This window comes from Nerophis ophidion, linkage group LG06 (genome assembly GCF_033978795.1).
Source record: "Nerophis ophidion isolate RoL-2023_Sa linkage group LG06, RoL_Noph_v1.0, whole genome shotgun sequence".
NCBI classification, from domain to species: Eukaryota; Metazoa; Chordata; class Actinopteri; order Syngnathiformes; family Syngnathidae; genus Nerophis; species Nerophis ophidion.
The window spans coordinates 7,517,737-7,539,798 of NC_084616.1; the positions used below are offsets into that span (position 1 = coordinate 7,517,737).

A 22,062-nucleotide genomic window follows, 5' to 3' on the forward strand; every position below is an offset into this window, starting at 1 on the left:
CCCGCCTTCCGCCCGATTGTAGCTGAGATAGGCGCCAGCACCCCCCGCGACCCCGAAAGGGAACAAGCGGTAAAAAATGGATGGATGGGCCCCCGCTTGCTCTGATTTTTCAGTGGAAAAAGTTTGGACACCCCTGGCTTAACACGATAATTATGAATAATTCCGCTAGTAATCACAGTGCTAAAAATACCGTTCAAAATATAAAACATTCTCATGCATTTTATCCATCCAAACGTTTTCTACCAGACTTGTTCAAGAAGTTGCATTAATGGTAAGAAATATTTGATTTATTATTGGTTAACTTCAGAATAAGAATGTTATTAAAAAGAATGGGAGATTTATTATACTCTAAACATGTTGGTATTACTTAAAAATGCACTCATTTAGTTGTATTCAGTGTTAAAAAATATGATGTGGCTCTCACGGAAATACATTTTTGAATATTTGGCTTTCATGGCTCTCTCAGGCAAAAAGGTTCCCGACCCCTGAGTTAGTGGAATGACTCAGCAAAAAAGCTATCAGCTACTTTTGTTGTGAAATGATTCCGGCCACTTCCTGAATGACACGGAGCACTAATGGAATCTCCTCATCAGTCGGCGAGTGTTTTATTTGCTGACTGGCGGCTTTTATTTTGAAAAGCTGAGCGCCGAGGGCGGTAAAAGGAGGTCCCTGAGCGACATTCCCGACATTCCTCCGTCACTCCTTGTTCAACAGGTGCGGTGAGGTGGAATCCAGGCGGCCATCATGGCTGAGTGTCTGCGCAGGGTCTGTCCTGCTCTGTGGACTAAAGTCTACGGGGACCAGATGTCTCCCCCCCCGGCGGAGGAGGTGGGACAGCAGCAACAGCCCCCGCAGTCGCCGCCTGAGAGTTCCGCGGCCGAGGACCAGGATGGCGGCACCTTCACGGCCATGTGGGACTTTGAGGGCAGGAACGACAAGGAGCTGACCTTCCGGAAGGGAGACCTGTTCAAGGTCCACAACCTCAGCGACGACTGGTGGACGGTGGACAGGATGAACCCGGCGGGCGCCGTCCTGGACACGGGTCTGGTGCCCAGCAACTACCTGCAGAAGAAGGAAGACGAGCAGGAGGACGAACCGTGAGTCTTTACAGTAAATCAACTCTTTTAAACTAAGTTAGTCTTCCAGGGTTTGGACGGGTGCTTCAGGACCTTGGAAACTGGACGTTGTGTCTGCCGGAACATAGAGGCCTACCCACACCCAACATTTCAGATTTAAACCACAAGTCCATCACTGGACTGGCAAACACAATAGTCCAGGATATCAGACACACACTACACAAATACATCATCCCACTAGGATCAGGGCGCAGGTACAGAACCATCAAATTCCGGTGGGCCCGCCTTTAGGAAAAGCCTTATCCCTGCAGCTATAGCCGCCCTTAACAGGCCCGGCCGACCCGTCTGATAAAGCCTGTAAATGTGTTGGTCATGTATGATGTCTTTTTGTTTTGTAATGTGTAATGTCTATATGTTTAAATGTACGGCAGTGAAAATGAATTTCCCCAACGGGGACCAATAAACCTAAATTTAATCTAAATCTAACCATGGGGACTGTTCTAGGGTGAAAATGTTGTAGGCAACATGTGTGATGGTATGGGGGTGTATTAGTGATTGTTCTAGGGTGAAAATGTTGTAGGCAGCATGTGTGATGGTATGGGGGTGTATTAGTGATTGTTCTAGGGTGAAAGTGTTGCACTCAGCATGTTTGAAAAATGCTGGAATTTTGGGTGAAATGCTTGGAAATTGATTGAAACTTTAATTAGTGGATTACACAGTACAGCACATATTCCGTACAATTGACCACTAAATGGTAACACTCCAATAAGTTTTTCCAACTTGTTTAAGTCGGGGTCCACGTTAATCAATTCCTGGTAAATGTTGATCATCAAAAGGCTAATTATGAAATGGAAAAAAAATAATAAGTTTCCTAAAAAATTAAAGCTACACGTTTGTTCTGTTGGCTTTGCACTAGCCCTTACGTTAGGTTGTTGTCATGCCAGAGTAGATTTGTGTCGCCCAAATTGTTTTTTTGGAAACTGGACGTTGTGTTTGCCGGAACATAGAGCACAAGAACCATACATCGGCCTACCCACACCCAACATTTCAGATTTAAACCACAAGTCCATCACTGGACTGGCAAACACAATAGTCCAGGATATCAGTCAAGCACTACACAAATACATCATCCCACTAGGATCAGGGCGCAGGTACAGAACCATCAAATTCCGGTGGGTCCGCCTTTAGGAAAAGCCTTATCCCTGCAGCTATAGCCGCCCTGATAAAGCCTGTAAATGTGTTGGTCATGTATGATGTCTTTTTGTTTTGTAATGTGTAATGTCTATATGTTTAAATGTACGGCAGTGAAAATTAATTTCCCCAACGGGGACCAATAAACCTAAATTTAATCTAAATCTAACCATGGGGACTGTTCTAGGGTGAAAGTAGGCAGCATGTGTGATGGTATGGGGGTGTATTAGTGATTGTTCTAAGGTGAAAGTGTTGCAGTCAGCATGTGTGAAAATGTTTTCAAGGTTTGAAAAATGCTGGAATTTTGGGTGAAGTGCTTGGAAATTGATTGAAACTTTAATTAGTGGATTACACAGTACAGTACATATTCCGTACAATTGACCACTAAATGGTAACACCCCAATAAGTTTTTCCAACTTGTTTAAGTCGGGGTCTACCTTAATCAATTCCTGGTAAATGTTGATCATTAAAAGGCTAATTATGAAATGGAAAAAAAATAATAAGTTTCCTAAAAAATGAAAGCTACACGCTTGATCAGTTGGCTTTGCACTAGCCCTTACGTTAGGTTGTTGTCATGCCAGAGTAGATCTGTGTCGCCCAAATTGTTTTTTGGAAACTGGACGTTGTGTCTGCCGGAACATAGAGGACAAGAACCATACATCGGCCTACCCACACCCAACATTTCAGATTTAAACCACAAGTCCATCACTGGACTGGCAAACACAATAGTCCAGGATATCAGTCACGCACTACACAAATACATCATCCCACTAGGATCAGGGCGCAGGTACAGAACCGTCAAATTCCGGTGGGTCCGCCTTTAGGAAAAGCCTTATCCCGGCAGCTATAGCCGCCCTGATAAAGCCTGTAAATGTGTTGGTCATGTATGATGTCTTTTTGTTTTGTAATGTGTAATGTCTATATGTTTAAATGTACGGCAGTGAAAATGAATTTCCTCAACGGGGACCAATAAACCTAAATTTAATCTAAATCTAACCATGGGGACTGTTCTAGGGTGAAAGTAGGCAGCATGTGTGATGGTATGGGGGTGTATTAGTGATTGTTCTAAGGTGAAAGTGTTGCAGTCAGCATGTGTGAAAATGTTTTCAAGGTTTGAAAAATGCTGGAATTTTGGGTGAAGTGCTTGGAAATTGATTGAAACTTTAATTAGTGGATTACACAGTACAGTACATATTCCGTACAATTGACCACTAAATGGTAACACCCCAATAAGTTTTTCCAACTTGTTTAAGTCGGGGTCTACCTTAATCAATTCCTGGTAAATGTTGATCATTAAAAGGCTAATTATGAAATGGAAAAAAAATAATAAGTTTCCTAAAAAATGAAAGCTACACGCTTGATCAGTTGGCTTTGCACTAGCCCTTACGTTAGGTTGTTGTCATGCCAGAGTAGATTTGTGTCGCCCAAATTGTTTTTTGGAAACTGTGGACGTTGTGTCTGCCGGAACATAGAGGACAAGAACCATACATCGGCCTACCCACACCCAACATTTCAGATTTAAACCACAAGTCCATCACTGGACTGGCAAACACAATAGTCCAGGATATCAGTCAAGCACTACACAAATACATCATCCCACTAGGATCAGGGCGCAGGTACAGAACCGTCAAATTCCGGTGGGCCCGCCTTTAGGAAAAGCCTTATCCCTGCAGCTATAGCCGCCCTGATAAAGCCTGTAAATGTGTTGGTCATGTATGATGTCTTTTTGTTTTGTAATGTGTAATGTCTATATGTTTAAATGTACGGCAGTGAAAATGAATTTCCCCAACGGGGACCAATAAACCTAAATTTAATCTAAATCTAACCATGGGGACTGTTCTAGGGTGAAGTTGGCAGCATGTGTGATGGTATGGGGGTGTATTAGTGATTGTTCTAAGGTGAAAGTGTTGCAGTTAGCATGTGTGAAAATGTTTTCAAGGTTTGAAAAATGCTGGAATTTTGGGTGAAATGCTTGGAAATTGATTGAAACTTTAATTAGTGGATTACACAGTACAGTACATATTCCGTACAATTGACCACTAAATGGTAACACCCCAATAAGTTTTTCCAACTTGTTTACTACGTTAATCAATTCCTGGTAAATGTTGATCATCAAAAGGCTAATTATGAAATGGAAAAAAAATAATAAGTTTCCTAAAAATTGAAAGCTACACGCTTGATCTGTTGGCTTTGCACTAGCCCTTACGTTAGGTTGTTGTCATGCCAGAGTAGATTTGTGTCGCCCAAATTGTTTTTTTGGAAACTGGACGTTGTGTTTGCCGGAACATAGAGGACAAGTACCATACATCGGCCTACCCACACCCAACATTTAAGATTTAAACCACAAGTCCATCACTGGACTGGCAAACACAATAGTCCAGGATATCAGTCACACACTACACAAATACATCATCCCACTAGGATCAGGGCGCAGGTACAGAACCGTCAAATTCCGGTGGGCCCGCCTTTAGGAAAAGCCTTATCCCTGCAGCTATAGCCGCCCTGATAAAGCCTGTAAATGTGTTGGTCATGTATGATGTCTTTTTGTTTTGTAATGTGTAATGTCTATATGTTTAAATGTACGGCAGTGAAAATGAATTTCCCCAACGGGGACCAATAAACCTAAATTTAATCTAAATCTAACCATGGGGACTGTTCTAGGGTGAAGGTAGGCAGCATGTGTGATGGTATGGGGGTGTATTAGTGATTGTTCTAAGGTGAAAGTGTTGCAGTTAGCATGTGTGAAAATGTTTTCAAGGTTTGAAAAATGCTGGAATTTTGGGTGAAATGCTTGGAAATTGATTGAAACTTTAATTAGTGGATTACACAGTACAGTACATATTCCGTACAATTGACCACTAAATGGTAACACCCCAATAAGTTTTTCCAACTTGTTTAAGTCGGGGTCCACGTTAATCAATTCCTGGTAAATGTTGATCATCAAAAGGCTAATTATGAAATGGAAAAAAAATAATAAGTTTCCTAAAAAATTAAAGCTACACGCTTGTTCTGTTGGCTTTGCACTAGCCCTTACGTTAGGTTGTTGTCATGCCAGAGTAGATTTGTGTCGCCCAAATTGTTTTTTTGGAAACTGGACGTTGTGTTTGCCGGAACATAGAGCACAAGAACCATACATCGGCCTACCCACACCCAACATTTCAGATTTAAACCACAAGTCCATCACTGGACTGGCAAACACAATAGTCCAGGATATCAGTCAAGCACTACACAAATACATCATCCCACTAGGATCAGGGCGCAGGTACAAAACCATCAAATTCCGGTGGGTCCGCCTTTAGGAAAAGCCTTATCCCTGCAGCTATAGCCGCCCTTAACAGGCCCGGCCGACCCGTCTGATAAAGCCTGTAAATGTGTTGGTCATGTATGATGTCTTTTTGTTTTGTAATGTGTAATGTCTATATGTTTAAATGTACGGCAGTGAAAATTAATTTCCCCAACGGGGACCAATAAACCTAAATTTAATCTAAATCTAACCATGGGGACTGTTCTAGGGTGAAAGTAGGCAGCATGTGTGATGGTATGGGGATGTATTAGTGATTGTTCTAGGGTGAAAGTGTTGTAGTCAGCATGTGTGATGGTATGGGGGTGTATTAGTGATTGTTCTAAGGTGAAAGTGTTGCAGTCAGCATGTGTGAAAATGTTTTCAAGGTTTGAAAAATGCTGGAATTTTGGGTGAAATGCTTGGAAATTGATTGAAACTTTAATTAGTGGATTACACAGTACAGTACATATTCCGTACAATTGACCACTAAATGGTAACACCCCAATAAGTTTTTCCAACTTGTTTAAGTCGGGGTCTACGTTAATCAATTCCTGGTAAATGTTGATCATCAAAAGGCTAATTATGAAATGGAAAAAAAATAATAAGTTTCCTAAAAATTGAAAGCTACACGCTTGATCTGTTGGCTTTGCACTAGCCCTTACGTTAGGTTGTTGTCATGCCAGAGTAGATTTGTGTCGCCCAAATTGTTTTTTGGAAACTGGACGTTGTGTCTGCCGGAACATAGAGGACAAGAACCATACATCGGCCTAACCACACCCAACATTTAAGATTTAAACCACAAGTCCACTGGACTGGCAAACACAATAGTCCAGGATATCAGTCACACACTACACAAATACATCATCCCACTAGGATCAGGGCGCAGGTACAGAACCATCAAATCCTGGTGGGCCCGCCTTTAGGAAAAGCCTTATCCCTGCAGCTATAGCCGCCCTGATAAAGCCTGTAAATGTGTTGGTCATGTATGATGTCTTTTTGTTTTGTAATGTGTAATGTCTATATGTTTAAATGTACGGCAGTGAAAATGAATTTCCCCAACGGGGACCAATAAACCTAAATTTAATCTAAATCTAACCATGGGGACTGTTCTAGGGTGAAAGTGTTGTAGGCAGCATGTGTGATGGTATGGGGGTGTATTAGTGATTGTTGTAGGGTGAAAGTGTTGTAGGCAGCATGTGTGATGGTATGGGGGTGTATTAGTGATTGTTCTAGGGTGAAAGTGTTGTAGGCAGCATGTGTGATGGTATGGGGGTGTATTAGTGATTGTTCTAGGGTGAAAGTGTTGTAGTCAGCATGTGTGATGGTATGGGGGTGTATTAGTGATTGTTCTAGGGTGAAAGTGTTCTAGGCAGCATGTGTGATGGTATGGGGGTGTATTAGTGATTGGTCTAGGGTGAAAGTGTTGTAGGCAGCATGTGTGATGGTATGGGGGTGTATTAGTGATTGTTCTAGGGTGAAAGTGTTGTAGGCAGCATGTGTGATGGTATGGGGGTGTATTAGTGATTGTCTAGGGTGAAAGTGTTGTAGGCAGCATGTGTGATGGTATGGGGGTGTATTAGTGATTGTTCTAGGGTGAAAGTGTTCTAGGCAGCATGTGTGATGGTATGGGGGTGTATTAGTGATTGTTCTAGGGTGAAAGTGTTGTAGGCAGCATGTGTGATGGTATGGGGGTGTATTAGTGATTGTTCTAGGGTGAAAGTGTTCTAGGCAGCATGTGTGATGGTATGGGGGTGTATTAGTGATTGTTCTAGGGTGAAAGTGTTGTAGTCAGCATATGTGATGGTATGGGGGTGTATTAGTGATTGTCCTAGGGTGAAAGTGTTGTAGTCAGCATATGTGATGGTATGGGGGTGTATTAGTGATTGTTCTAGGGTGAAAGTGTTGTAGTCAGCATATGTGATGGTATGGGGGTGTATTAGTGATTGTCCTAGGGTGAAAGTGTTGTCGGCAGCATGTGTGATGGTATGGGGGTGTATTAGTGATTGTTCTAGGGTGAAAGTGTTCTAGGCAGCATGTGTGATGGTATGGGGGTGTATTAGTGATTGTACTAGGGTGAAAGTGTTGTAGGCAGCATGTGTGATGGTATGGGGGTGTATTAGTGATTGTTCTAGGGTGAAAGTGTTGTAGGCAGCATGTGTGATGGTATGGGGGTGTATTAGTGATTGTTCTAGGGTGAAAGTGTTGTAGGCAGCATGTGTGATGGTATGGGGGTGTATTAGTGGCCAAGGTATGGCTAACTTACACATCTGTGAAGGCACCATTCATGCTGAAAGGTACATACAGCTTTTGGAGCAACATTGTTATCATGGACGCCCCTGCTTATTTCAGCAAGACAATGCCAAACCAGGAGCCGTATTTATCAAGCTTCTTAGAATTATTCCTAAGAAGTCCGCTAAGAGTTGACATATGAGTAGAGAAATTCTTCGCTGAAAGCTGCACTTAGAAGTTAGTTATCAAGCGTCTTACTCACAGGTCTGAATCTTAAGTGTCACACTCACAGCTGAATTACGACATCACTATGTGCCGCAAAAGGGATTTTAGGTGACGTCATTTAGAAATTACCAATCACGGAAGGGAATCTCGTATGTAAGAATAAAACAATATCTTGGAAATATTTAAATGGATGATGGGAGTGTATATTTTGACAATAACTACAAAATAATACAAAACAAACAAACAATATTGGCAATGAATCAAAAATAAATGTTTCCTTTTCTTTCCAGTTCATTAATCATCAGCGTTACACTGTTGCATTTTCCCAGTGGCGAGATATGGAAGCATTGTGAGGATCTTTAGTTCTGCTGTGAAAGTGTGATGTGTGATGTTGCTGATGAGATGACGCCCCTTATTATTAAATCTTTAGTTCTGCTGTGAAAGTGTGATGTTGCTGATGAGATGACGCCCCTTATTATTAAATCTTTAGTTCTGCTGTGAAAGTGTGATGTTGCTGATGAGATGACGCCCCTTATTATTAAATCTTTAGTGTCTATCTGTGTTGGCCCTGCGATGAGGTGGCGACTTGTCCAGGGTGTACCCTGCCTTCCGCCCGATTGTAGCTGAGATAGGCGCCAGCGCCCCCCGCGACCCCGAAAGGGAATAAGCGGTAGAAAATGGATGGATGGATAGTTCTGCTGTGAAAGTGTGATGTTGCTGATGAGATGACGCCCCTTATTATTAAATCTTTAGTTCTGCTGTGAAAGTGTGATGTTGCTGATGAGATGACGCCCCTTATTATTAAATCTTTAGTTCTGCTGTGAAAGTGTGATGTTGCTGATGAGATGACGCCCCTTATTATTAAATCTTTAGTTCTGCTGTGAAAGTGTGATGTTGCTGATGAGATGACGCCCCTTATTATTAAATCTTTAGTGTCTATCTGTGTTGGCCCTGCGATGAGGTGGCGACTTGTCCAGGGTGTACCCTGCCTTCCGCCCGATTGTAGCTGAGATAGGCGCCAGCGCCCCCCGCGACCCCGAAAGGGAATAAGCGGTAGAAAATGGATGGATGGATAGTTCTGCTGTGAAAGTGTGATGTTGCTGATGAGATGACGCCCCTTATTATTAAATCTTTAGTTCTGCTGTGAAAGTGTGATGTTGCTGATGAGATGACGCCCCTTATTATTAAATCTTTAGTTCTGCTGTGAAAGTGTGATGTTGCTGATGAGATGACGCCCCTTATTATTAAATCTTTAGTGTCTATCTGTGTTGGCCCTGCGATGAGGTGGCGACTTGTCCAGGGTGTACCCTGCCTCCCGCCCGATTGTAGCTGAGATAGGCGCCAGCGCCCCCCGCGACCCCGAAAGGGAATAAGCGGTAGAAAATGGATGGATGGATAGTTCTGCTGTGAAAGTGTGATGTTGCTGATGAGATGACGCCCCTTATTATTTAAACTTTAGTTCTGCTGTGAAAGTGTGATGTTGCTGATGAGATGACGCCCCTTATTATTGAATCTGTGACAAAAATAATACCCGCTCTGACTAAACGATACCGTTTGATCAGCTGCTCGTCGTCAAACAAAGCCAGGACATCCTTCCGCTTCCTGAACGTTGGCGCAGGTCTCTCTGGCCTCAGTGCCATCCCCCGCTGGCAACTCCTAACCACTTAAGACACCTCCTAAAGCTCTCTTAAATATGGTGGAGAGTAGGAGTGATTCTTAGACTTAAGAAAGTTGATAATTTAGCTTTTATTCTTAAGTTTGAGAGTAGGACTACATTTAGCAAATTCTCAGGACTTAAAGGGGAACATTATCACAATTTCAAAAGGGTTAAAAACAATAAAAATCAGTTCTCAGTGGCTTGTTGTATTTTTTTGAAGTTTTTTTCAGAATTTTACCGGTCTCGGAATATCCCTAAATAAAGCTTTAAAGTGCTTGATTTTCGTCTCTCTGCGAAGACACTGGCCATTTCCCTGTGACGTCACACAGTGCTGCCAATGTAAACAAACAATGGGAATACCACAGCAAGATATAGCGACATTAGCTCGGATTCAGACTCGGATTTCAGCGACGTAAGCAATTCAACAGATTACGCATGTATTGAAACAGATGGTTGGAGTATGAAAGTATTGAAGAAGAAACTGAAGCTATTGACGCTATTCATAGCCATAGCATGGCCGAATAGCTATGTTAGCATCGCCGGTAAAATGTGCGGACCAAACGATCAGGACTTTCGCATCTTTTGACACTGGAGCAACTTAAATCCGTCGATTGGTAAGTGTTTGTTTCGCATTAAATGTGGGTGGAAGGAAACGTAAAATAGTTGCAAATGCATCTACAGGTTATCCATACATCTCTGTGCCATGTCTGCTTTAGCACCGCCGGTAAATAGCATGTTGGCATCGATTAGCGTAGCATGTTAGCATCGATTAGCTGGCAGTCATGCTGCAACCAAATATGTCTGATTAGCACATAAGTCAACAACATCAACAAAACTCACCTTTGTGATTTCGTTGACTTAATGGTTGCAAATGCATCTGCAGGTTATCCATACATCTCTGTGCCATGTCTGCTTTAGCACCGCCGGTAAATAGCATGTTAGCATCGATTAGCGTAGCATGTTAGCATCGATTAGCTGGTAGTCAACATCAACAAAACTCACCTTTGTGATTTCGTTGACTTAATCGTTGCAAATGCATTTGCAGGTTATCCATACATCTCTGTGCCATGTCTGCTTTAGCATCACCGGTCAAATGTGAAGACACTTTGGTACATTCAATGGGGGTCTGGTGGCGGATTTTTTTGCCAGTGGTGCAACTTGAATCCCTCCCTGTTAGTGTTGTTACACCCTCCGACAACACACCCACGAGGCATGATGTCTCTAAGGTTCCAAAAAATAGTCGAAAAAACGGAAAATAACAGAGCTGAGACCCGGTGTTTGTAATGTTACCTCGGTGACGTCACATTCTGACGTCATCGTCTCCAGCGCGATAAACAGAAAGGCGTTTAATTCGCCAAAATTCACCCATTTAGAGTTCGGAAATCGGTTAAAAAAATAGATGGTCTTTTTTTCTGCACCATCAAGGTATATATTGACGCTTGCATAGGTTTGGTGATAATGTTCCCCTTTAAGTCAAAAGTTGCACTCTAAGATGCTTGATAAATGCGGTCCCAGGTGTTACAACAGCGTGGCTTTGTAGTAAAAGAGTGCGGGTACTAGACTGGCCTGCCTGTAGTCCAGACATTGAAAATGTATGAAGACTAAAATATGAGGCAGGAGACTGTTGAACAACTTAAGCTGTACATCAAGCAAGAATGGGAAAGAATTCCACTTCAAAAATGTGTCTCCTCAGTTCCCAAACCTGCACTGAGTGTTGTTCAAAGGAAAGGCCATGTAACACACTGGTAAAAATGCCCCTTTTACAACTTTATTGCTGCCATTAAATTGTAAGTTAGTGATTATTTGGCAAAAAAATAACAGTTTGTCAGTGTGAAGATGAAACATCTTGTCTTCGCAGTCTATTCAATTGAATATAAGTTGAAAATGATTTGTTGTACTCTCTTTTTATTTAGCATTTAGACAACCTGACAACTTTGTACACTACTCAGTTCTTGTTTGCAGGACTTTTTTAAATTGTTGGTGAGTGTGTAGTGTGTGAGGTGAGGCCAGTCCGAAGTCACCTTGTGTGTCCGTCAGGTGGAACTTTGGCCCCATGAACCGCACAGAAGCCCAGAGTCTCCTCATGGCACCAGAAAACGAGGAGGGAGCGTTCCTGGTGCGCTCCAGCGAGAACCACAAGGACTTCGTCCTCTCAGGCACGACCGCCTCGCCGTTCCTTGTTTGGGGCTCGCGTGTCGCCACGGAAACCGTAGTGAGGCTTTGCTTGCTGCGTCCACAGTGCGGTCCAGCTGTCGGGTGAAGCACTTCAAGATCCTGCAGACACCGGACGGTCAGTTCGACCTGGACCGCGCCAATCGCTTCAGCTCGCTGAGCCACCTGGTGGCCCACTACTGCAACAACCGCCTGAGCAACCTGGACACGCTGGGCCAGCCCTGCAGGCGGGTATGAGACACGCCCACACACGCCGACCTGACTCCTCCCACTCATTGTGTGCCTCGTCCCTCAGAAAGAGAAAGTGGAGGAAGTCCACTTCCCAGATGACCTGTGGGAGCTTCCCAAGGACGAGTTCACCTTGGAGGACAAGTTGGGGAGCGGCTACTTCTCCGACGTTTATCGAGGATGCTGGAAGTCTCGTATTCGCGTGGCCATCAAGATCATCAAGAACGGTCGGTGGGCAATTTCTGCTTCTTCTCTCTTGTTAACCACAACCTGCACCATTTTTCTTTCGCCATTGTTGAGGTCGTAAGTGCCTGCGATATTTGGAGGCTTATTTTTTTCCTGATAACATTTAATCCTGTGGTAGGGTTGTACTTTATACCAGTAGTAGTATAGTACTAATGAATCAAAAACATTACTATATTCATACCGGTTCGCCCTGGCGGCGCGTCTTCACATGTGGCATTGCTGGTTTTTATGTGGGGCGGTATAGCTCGGTTGGTAGAGTGACCGTGACAGCAACTTGAGGGTTGCAGGTTCGATTCCCGCTTCCGCCATCCTAGTCACTGCCGTTGTGTCCTTGGGCAAGACACTTTACCCACCTGCTCCCAGTGCCACCCACACTGGTTTAAATGTAACTTAGATACTGGGTTTCACTATGTAAAAGCGTTTTGAGTCACTAGAGAAAAGCGCTATATAAATATAATTCACTAATTCACTTCACTACCAGCAGAAGAGCGTGTATGGCAGCGCACACACACCGAGTACTGACACGCAGACACAGTGTGTAGACAGAAAAGGGAGAATGGTGTAAAAAGTCAAGATAAAGGTGAAGTTAAAACACTGAAACACCCTCAGGAAGAGCTGCTTTAAGACACGGCGGCTAACATCCATCCACAGTGTTTCAGCTACTTCTAAATCACTCGTCCTGGTCTCCATGGCGATGGATAAAGTGGAAGTGCATCCCGATGTTACGTTTCCTTCCACTTTTGGGCATTCCTTTTCTTTTGCTTGAAAGGCTCCTCTAGTTTCAGCTGCTTATTAAAACCCCCCAAGTTAACTATCTGTGCGTGCGCATGACAGCTTGCACACCAGTAGAGCCTTCTGGACCACCTCCACAAAAATAAAGCTTTTGATTCTTGATGGGGGTGTAGGGGGTCGCCCACATATGCGGTCCTCTCCAAGGTTTCTCATAGTCATTGTCATCAATATCCCACTGGGGTGAGTTTTTCCTTGCCCTTCCTTGCCCTTATGTGGGCTCTGTACCGCAGATGTCCTTGTGGCTTGTGCAGCCCTTTGAGACACTATGTAAACATTGATTGATTGATTGATGAGAGGACATAATGGTTGCAACACTAGCACAGCGTTGGGGCTTGTGCAGCCCTTTGAGACACTTGTGATTTCGGGCTTTATAAGTAAACATTGATTGATGTGCTTGTGGGAGGCAGCATGAAGGAGGACTCTCAAACACACCCCTCGGTTCTTATTGTTCACTTGAAAGAGCTGTTCAAAGGACCCGACTTGTTCACGAACGCCACGTCTCTCACGGTGAATAAGCTGCCGATGTCGCTGCCGTATTGTTGCCAGGCAACTAAATAGGGCGTGTCTTGTGTCCGCAAGATGGCACTGGCTGCATGAGTTGGTGTGAAAGTTGTCGACGTCGGCGCAAATACCGTATTTCCTTGAATTGTCGCCGGGTATATAGTATGCGCCTGGCTAGAATTACTGCCGGGTCAAACTCGTTACGCAAAATATTATTTTCATTAGCACAGGTCTAGAATTTCCGCCGGGTCAAACTCGTCACGTCACGAGTGACACTTCACCTGTCATCATTCTCAAAATGGAGGAGGCTAAATTCATGAAATCGCATAAAAGGGAAGAAGATTAAGAGCTATTCAGTAGGATTTAAGGTCCAAGCTATTGAATATGCTAAACAGAACAGTAAGCAGCTATGTTTTATTAATATACCGTAGCTGCGTGTGTCAAATATGAGTCACTCCCGCCTCCTGGTGGTAGAGGGCGCTAGTGATCCTTCTTGCGACTACTCGGCTGCAGAAGCAGCGATCGTTTATTTTTTCCTCTCGCTTGCACTTTTAACATGGAGGATTACATATCTCAAATAAAACCGTTTTCTAAACTGGACTTTCAATGGAAGCAGGAGGTAATAAAGGAAGATCTCCATCAAAACAGAGACTTTTAAAACTGAAGAAAGAAAAGGAAGACTTCTATAAACAAGTTATCGATGCTTTTGATCAGAAGGAGCTGCGCATGGACTTCATTTATAAGTAAAGGTAAGACCATAATAACGTTTTTTTTTTTTTCAATTAAATGTGCTTTTCATGATGGTGTCCTTACATCACACTCAAATTTATAAGCGTAGGCCTAAATTTACCGCATGCCTTTGGTAAGTGCCGGAGTGAGAAGAGCTTTTAAATTAATTAGCGCCCCGGCGGCAATTCAAGGAAATCCAGTAATGCTGACTCAGCAGTTGTCAACGCTCACGTGGCCTCCTCAGATACCGAAGTCAACCACTCCGAGTTCCAGCGCGAGGTCCAGATCCTGAAACGCCTTCGCCACCGCCGGGTCAAACTCGTCACGTCACGAGTGACACTTCACCTGTCATCATTCTCAAAATGGAGTAGGCTAAATTCATGAAATCGCATAAAAGGGAAGAAGATTAAGAGCTATTCGGTAGGATTTAAGGTCCAAGCTATTGAATATGCTAAAAAGAACGGTAAGCAGCTATGTTTTATTAATATACCGTAGCTGCGTGTGTCAAATATGAGTCACTCCCGCCTCCTGGTGGTAGAGGGCGCTAGTGATCCTTCTTGCGACTACTCGGCTGCAGAAGCAGCGATCGTTTATTTTTTCCTCTCGCTTGCACTTTTAACATGGAGGATTACATATCTCAAATAAAACCGTTTTCTAAACTGGACTTTCAATGGAAGCAGGAGGTAATAAAGGAAGATCTCCATCAAAACAGAGACTTTTAAAACTGAAGAAAGATAAGGAAGACTTCTATAAACAAGTTATCGATGCTTTTGATCAGAAGGAGCTGCGCATGGACTTCATTTATAAGTAAAGGTCAGACCATAATAACGTTTTTTTTTCAAGTAAATGTGCTTTTCATGATGGTGTCCTTACATCACACTCAAATTTATAAGCGTAGGCCTAAATTTACCGCATGCCTTTGGTAAGTGCCGGAGTGAGAAGAGCTTTTAAATTAATTAGCGCCCCGGCGGCAATTCAAGGAAATCCAGTAATGCCGACTCAGCAGTTGTCAACGCTCACGTGGCCTCCTCAGATACCGAAGTCAACCACTCCGAGTTCCAGCGCGAGGTCCAGATCCTGAAACGCCTTCGCCACCGCCGGGTCAAACTCGTCACGTCACGAGTGACACTTCACCTGTCATCATTCTCAAAATGGAGGAGGCTCAATTCATGAAATCGCATAAAAGGGAAGAAGATTAAGAGCTATTCAGTAGGATTTAAGGTCCAAGCTATTGAATATGCTAAAAAGAACAGTAAGCAGCTATGTTTTATTAATATACCGTAGCTGCGTGTGTCAAATATGAGTCACTCCCGCCTCCTGGTGGTAGAGGGCGCTAGTGATCCTTCTTGCGACTACTCGGCTGCAGAAGCAGCGATCGTTTATTTTTTCCTCTCGCTTGCACTTTTAACATGGAGGATTACATATCTCAAATAAAACCGTTTTCTAAACTGGACTTTCAATGGAAGCAGGAGGTAATAAAGGAAGATCTCCATCAAGATAGAGACTTTTAAAACTGAAGAAAGATAAGGAAGACTTCTATAAACAAGTTATCGATGCTTTTGATCAGAAGGAGCTGCGCATGGACTTCATTTATAAGTAAAGGTAAGACCATAATAACGTTATTTTTTTCGATTAAATGTGCTTTTCATGATGGTATCCTTACATCACACTCAAATTTATAAGCGTAGGCCTAAATTTACCGCATGCCTTTGGTAAGTGCCGGAGTGAGAAGAGCTTTTAAATTAATTAGCGCCCCGGCGGCAATTCAAGGAAATCCAGCAGTTGTCAACGCTCACGTGGCCTCCCCAGATACCGAAGTCAACCACTCCGAGTTCCAGCGCGAGGTCCAGATCCTGAAACGCCTTCGCCACCGCCACCTCATCTCGCTGTTCGCCATCTGCACCGCCTCCACGCCGTACTACATCGTCACCGAGCTGATGGAGAAAGGAAGTCTGCAGGACCTCCTCAGAAGTAAGAGCCAGGTGACAACAGAACCAGGACCGTCCTCGATGAGCAGTTTCTTGCCTTTTGACCTGCAGGTCCTGAGGGCAAGCAGCTGGACATCATGTCCCTGGTGGACATGGCGGCCCAGGTGGCTGAAGGCATGGCCTACCTGGAGGAGCTGGAAATGGTCCACAGAGACCTGGCGGCCCGGAACGTTCTGGTGGGAGAAAACTACATCTGCAAGGTGGCCGACTTCGGCCTGACCCAGATCATCAAGGTGGGCGTCCGTCTGTCCGCCGGGTGCGCCCGAAGGTGACCGGAGCGTGTGGTTGCAGGAACCCATCTACCTGGCCTACCAGAAGGCCATCCCCTACAAGTGGAGCGCACCTGAGGCCATCAGCAGCAAACTCTTCACCATCAAGTCCGACATTTGGTCTTTCGGGGTCCTGCTCTATGAACTGGTCACCTACGGAGGAGTCCCCTATCCCGGTCAGACTTACTTCTTCTTCTCTCCTTTTTGGCCTCTTTTCCTGCCAGTCTGTTGTCACCTGGCTCTTTTCAGCCATGAAAGCTAATGATACCAATAATAAAATACATGCATCATCTGCGATGAGGTGGCGGCTTGTCCAGGGTGTACCCCGCCTTCCGCCCGATTGTAGCTGAGATAGGCGCCATATACACTTATTTACAGTATCTTACTAAATACCTCAACCATCAATCATTTCATCTTAGTCATAATAGTAATACGATATTTGTTACAATTTTAAAATTATTTTATATGTATTCATTACAATTTCAACAGTTCAAACATGATCAATAATGCATAAAATATTTAACATCAAAATAATAAATTATATGTATATATTTTTTCAAATAATCATATCTAAAATGAATGCTTAATAAAAACTAGCTTGTCTGTTTTCATTTTGGTCTTTTCAGCCATGAAAGCTAATGATACCAATAATAAAATAAATGCTTCAATCATTACAAATATTTTAAAATATCTACACATATTTACACATTTTTCAAAAGGTACTGTTTATTTACAATATCTTACTAAATACCTCAACCATCAATCATCATTTAATCTTATTCATAATAGTAATATGATTTATATAATGGTACAATTTTAAAATTATTTTATATGTATTTATTAGAATGATAATAACAGTTCAAACAATAATTGCATAAAATATTAATCATAAAAAAATACACATTTATATTTATTTTTAATTTTTCTAATAACCATATCTAAAATGAATGCTTAATAAAAACTAGCTTGTCTGTTTTCATTTTGGTCTTTTCAGCCATGAAAGCTAATGATACTAATAATAAAATACATGCTTCAATCATTACAAGTATTTTAAAATGGATACACATATTTACACATTTTTCAAAAGGTACTGTTTATTTACAATATCTTACTAAATACCTCAATCATCATTTAATCTTATTCATAATAGTAATACGACTTATATAATGGTACAATTTTAATTTAATTTTGTATTTATTAGAATGATAATAACAGTTCAAACAATAATTGCATAAAATATTAATCATAAAAAAATACACATTTATATTTCTTTTAAAAAAATGTAATAACCATATCTAAAATGAATGCTTAATAAAAACTAGCTTGTCTGTTTTCATTTTGGTCTTTTCAGCCATGAAAGCTAATGATACTAATAATAAAATACATGCTTCAATCATTACAAGTATTTTGAAATGGGTACACATTTTTCAAAAGGTACTGTTTATTTACAGTATCTTAGTAAATATCACAAACACCAATCATCATTTAATCTTAGTCATAATAGTAATACGATTTATATAATATGGTACAATTTTAAAATTATTTTACATGTAATTTATTAGAATGATAACAGTTCAAACAATAATTGCATAAAATATTAATCATAAAAAAATACACATTTATATTTCTTTTTAATGTTTTTAATAACCATATCTAAAATGAATGCTTAATAAAAACTAGCTTGTCTGTTTTCGTTTTGGTCTTTTCAGCCATGAAAGCTAATGATACCAATAATAAAATACATGCTTCAATCATTACAAATATTTTAAAATGGATACACATATTTACACATTTTTCAAAAGGTACTGTTTATTTACAGTATCTTACTAAATACCACAACTATCAATCATCATTTAATCTTAGTCATAGTAATACAATTTATGTTACAATTTTAAATTTATTTGATATGTATTTATTAGAATGATAATAACAGTTCAAACATGATCAATAACTGCATAAAATATTAAACATAAAAATTATAAATTACATTTTTTTTTTTTTAAATAACCATATCTAAAATGAATGCTTCATAAAAACTATCTTGTCTGTTTTCATTTTGGTCTTTTCAGCCATGAAAGCTAATGATACCAATAATAAAATACATGCTTCAATCATTACAAGTATTTTAAAATGGATACACATTTTTCAAAAGGTACTGTATATTTACAGTATCTTAGTAAATAACCACAACCACCAATCATTTAATCTTAGTCATAATAGTAATATGATTTATATAATATGTGACAATTTTAAAATTATTTTTAAAATATGTATATATATTAGAATGATAAAAATAGTCCAAACATGATTAATAATTACATAAAATATTAAACATAAAAAAATAAATACACATATTTAGATTTTTTTATTTATTAAAATAATCCTATCTAAAATGAATGCTTAATAAAAACTAGCTTGTCTGTTTTCATGTTGGTCTTTTCAGCCATGAAAGCTAATGATACTAATAATAAAATACATGCTTCAATCATTACAAATATTTTAAAATGGATACACATATTTACACATTTTTCAAAAGGTACTGTTTATTTACAGTATCTTACTAAATACCTCAATCATTTAATCTTAGTCATAATAGTAATACGATTTATATAAGTCACACTTTTAAAATTATTTGTATATGTATTTTATAGAATGATAATAACAGTTCAAACATGATCAATAATTGTATAAAATATTAAATATAAAAAAAATAAATTTGATTTTTTTTTTTATAAAGAACCATATCTAAAATGAAAGCTTAATAAAAACTAGCTTGTCTGTTTTCATTTTGGTCTTTTCAGCCATGAAAGCTAACGATGATAATAACATGAAAACTAGTTAAAAAAGTTTACAAGTATTTTAAAATTTTTACACATATTTAGCCATTTTTCAAAAGATATATATAGATAACAATCATATGAATCATCATTTAATTTGTCATTATAGTAATAAGATTTGTTTGCATTCCATTTTTTTTATTAATTAAAAAATGTGACAATGTTAAAATTATTTAAATGTATTTATTGATTAGAATAATTATAGTCCAAACATGATCAATAATTAAAATATAAAACTCTAAAAATTGAATACACATACGGTATTTAGATTTTTTTAAATAACCATATCAAATATGACAATAGTGATTAAAATGGAAATCGTAATTATAAGCACTACAAACTATTTTTGATTCAACTTAAAATGTTACAAATTATCGCTCATATTCTGAAATAAAAATGTATTAATTGTTATAACCATAATTATAATAAAAACACCAATTTTTGTTCAAAGAATATTTAAATAATTTTCTAATTTATTGGGATAATATAAATATTGTTAATGTTAAAATAAATATCTGTAGCTATAATATTTAATATTGTAATCATGACATTGACAAATATTTTTGTACAAATTGATAAAAGCATTTCAAAATCCAGAAATGTTCTTTCTAAATATTTCATAATATAAATTATCAATCCATCCATTTTTTTCTACCGCTTGTCCCGTTCGGGGTTGTGGGGGGTCGCTGGGGCCTATCTCAGCTGCATTCGGGCGGAAGGTGGGGTACACCCTGGACAAGTCGCCATCTCATCGCAGTAATATTAATTATGATAATTATATTCTCTGCGATGAGGTGGCGACTTGTCCAGGATGTACCCCGCCTTCCGCCCGATTGTAGCTGAGATAGGCACAAGTGCCCCCTGCAAGCCCAAATGGAATAAGCGGTAGAAAATGGATGGATGGATAATTATATTTAGAAAAAAATGTTTAATAACATAGAAAAATATTTTTGTACAAATTCATACAAATATAATAAACTTTTCTTTCAAAAATATTCAAACATTTTAATGATGATAACCAAAGCTATACATTTTAATTAAATGCACTGAAAGTATTGAAAATATTTAAGATAATATTACAAATACTGTTTACCTTAAAATATGTGAAAATATATGCATCATTTTAATCATAATATCAACAAAAAAAATTGTAAAAATCAATACAAATATTTAAAAAATATTCTTTTTTTTTTTCACAACATAACCATAATTATAACAAAACTTAAGTGCTATTTTAATATATTTATATTATTGGAAATAATAGTAATAATAATAATACATTTTACAAATATGTTTTACTTTTAAATAAATATGCCTAAATATAGTAATTGTCATAAATGTATTCAAAGTATATTTTCCCCCCAAATACAAATATTTCCAAATTTAAAAAAAAAAGACAAAAAGTATAATTAAATATAATAAACATTATCATCATCACAGCTGCAATGATATTCTCCTGAGAATGAAAAATGACCTGAATGAGTGAGATCATTCATAATTATAGCAGTAATTAATTAAATACCAACGTGAAAATAATAATACAAATATTTTGAAATGGAAAAAAAATATAAAAGATAATTATTAAAATGTGAAAATATTTACAAGAAATGTATTGGGAGTAAAAAAAAAAAAAAAAAAAGTTGTCCTTTTAATTATAAGATGCGTTGTATTTCAAAGCTGTTGGTCGTGGTTGGCAGGTATGACCGGGAAGGAGGTGGAAGAGGAGGTCACCAAAGGCTACAGGATGACGTCACCGCCCGACTGTCCAAAGTTCCTCTTCCAAATGATGCAACAATGCTGGAGCGCCCAGCCTGCAGAGAGACCTGCCTTCAGGGAGCTCAGGCTTCAACTGGACGCCATTTACGAGATGGAGTCGTAGCACATCACCGCCACAGGGGGGCGGCAGAGTGTCACAAACTCACCCCTGCATACCAGCCTCTCCTTTTTAGCCATGCAGTACCGGCTCTCAGCCACTTGGGGGAGGCACACTTCCTCACAGACAGGACTGCAAAGTTGGAACAATAACTTCAAATATTTTAGCAACACGAAAAAGGAGATAATATGTATGGAACACTTTGTGTGCGTGTTGTGTGGCCTCCTTGCAAACATCCAGGGCCAGCACACCCTGACTTGGTGGAAAGAGCTGACTGGGCCTTTCTTCCACGTGACAAAGGAGTTATCTGGCGTGTTGATATTCCACACGCTAAGTTGTCGCCTGCCAATAAAGTTGCAGAAGGTCAACGCCTGTAAAACCACATTGTTTTCGGTCACCTTTTAATGCTAAACTTTCAGAATACGCACACGCTTTTTTTGTGACCTCACACACACTCCAATGTCTAAATACACACTACACTCTTTGACTTGTGTGTGTGTGTGTGTGTGTGTGTGTCCAGTCATGACTCGGCATCCTTGGCTCAAGTTGAGACGAGCAAACAAGTGAAGGTGACCATTTTCTGTTAGATTTTCTTCCCTATCTTTCTCATTCTGAAGGTTTTGAAAGTCCTCATTTCTTGTTCTTTATTTGACAGAAGGCCTCCTTTTCGCCGGGACCACCACTTCATCGAACTAAAGAAGAGTTTAGGTGACACCTTCAGTGGGCCGGAACACAATCTTCTGGATCAGTGGTTCTCAAAGCACCC

The 22,062-nt window shown here is 40.0% G+C and overlaps 1 protein-coding gene across 1 annotated transcript; it reads left to right on the forward strand.

Annotated features, from left to right (window-relative positions):
- Positions 1-685: 685 nt before the first annotated feature.
- On the forward strand, positions 686-21,678 carry ptk6b (PTK6 protein tyrosine kinase 6b). Its single transcript, XM_061902551.1, has 8 exons — positions 686-1,097; positions 11,699-11,817; positions 11,901-12,064; positions 12,129-12,288; positions 16,139-16,300; positions 16,369-16,550; positions 16,609-16,762; positions 21,121-21,678. Exons 1-8 carry the CDS (start codon positions 745-747, stop codon positions 21,300-21,302), a joined length of 1,476 nt encoding a protein of 491 aa, XP_061758535.1. The 5' UTR covers positions 686-744; the 3' UTR covers positions 21,303-21,678.
- The last annotated feature ends 384 nt before the right edge of the window (positions 21,679-22,062 follow it).

Excerpts from the sequence above, each read along its gene's own strand:
- ptk6b (XM_061902551.1), top strand. The coding sequence starts at position 745 with ATGGCTGAGTGTCTGCGCAGGGTCTGTCCTGCTCTGTGGACTAAAGTC. Across the intron at positions 1,098-11,698 it reads GACGAGCAGGAGGACGAACC|GTGGAACTTTGGCCCCATGA; the intron begins GTGAGTCTTTAC and ends TGTGTCCGTCAG. Across the intron at positions 11,818-11,900 it reads CAAGGACTTCGTCCTCTCAG|TGCGGTCCAGCTGTCGGGTG; the intron begins GCACGACCGCCT and ends CTGCGTCCACAG.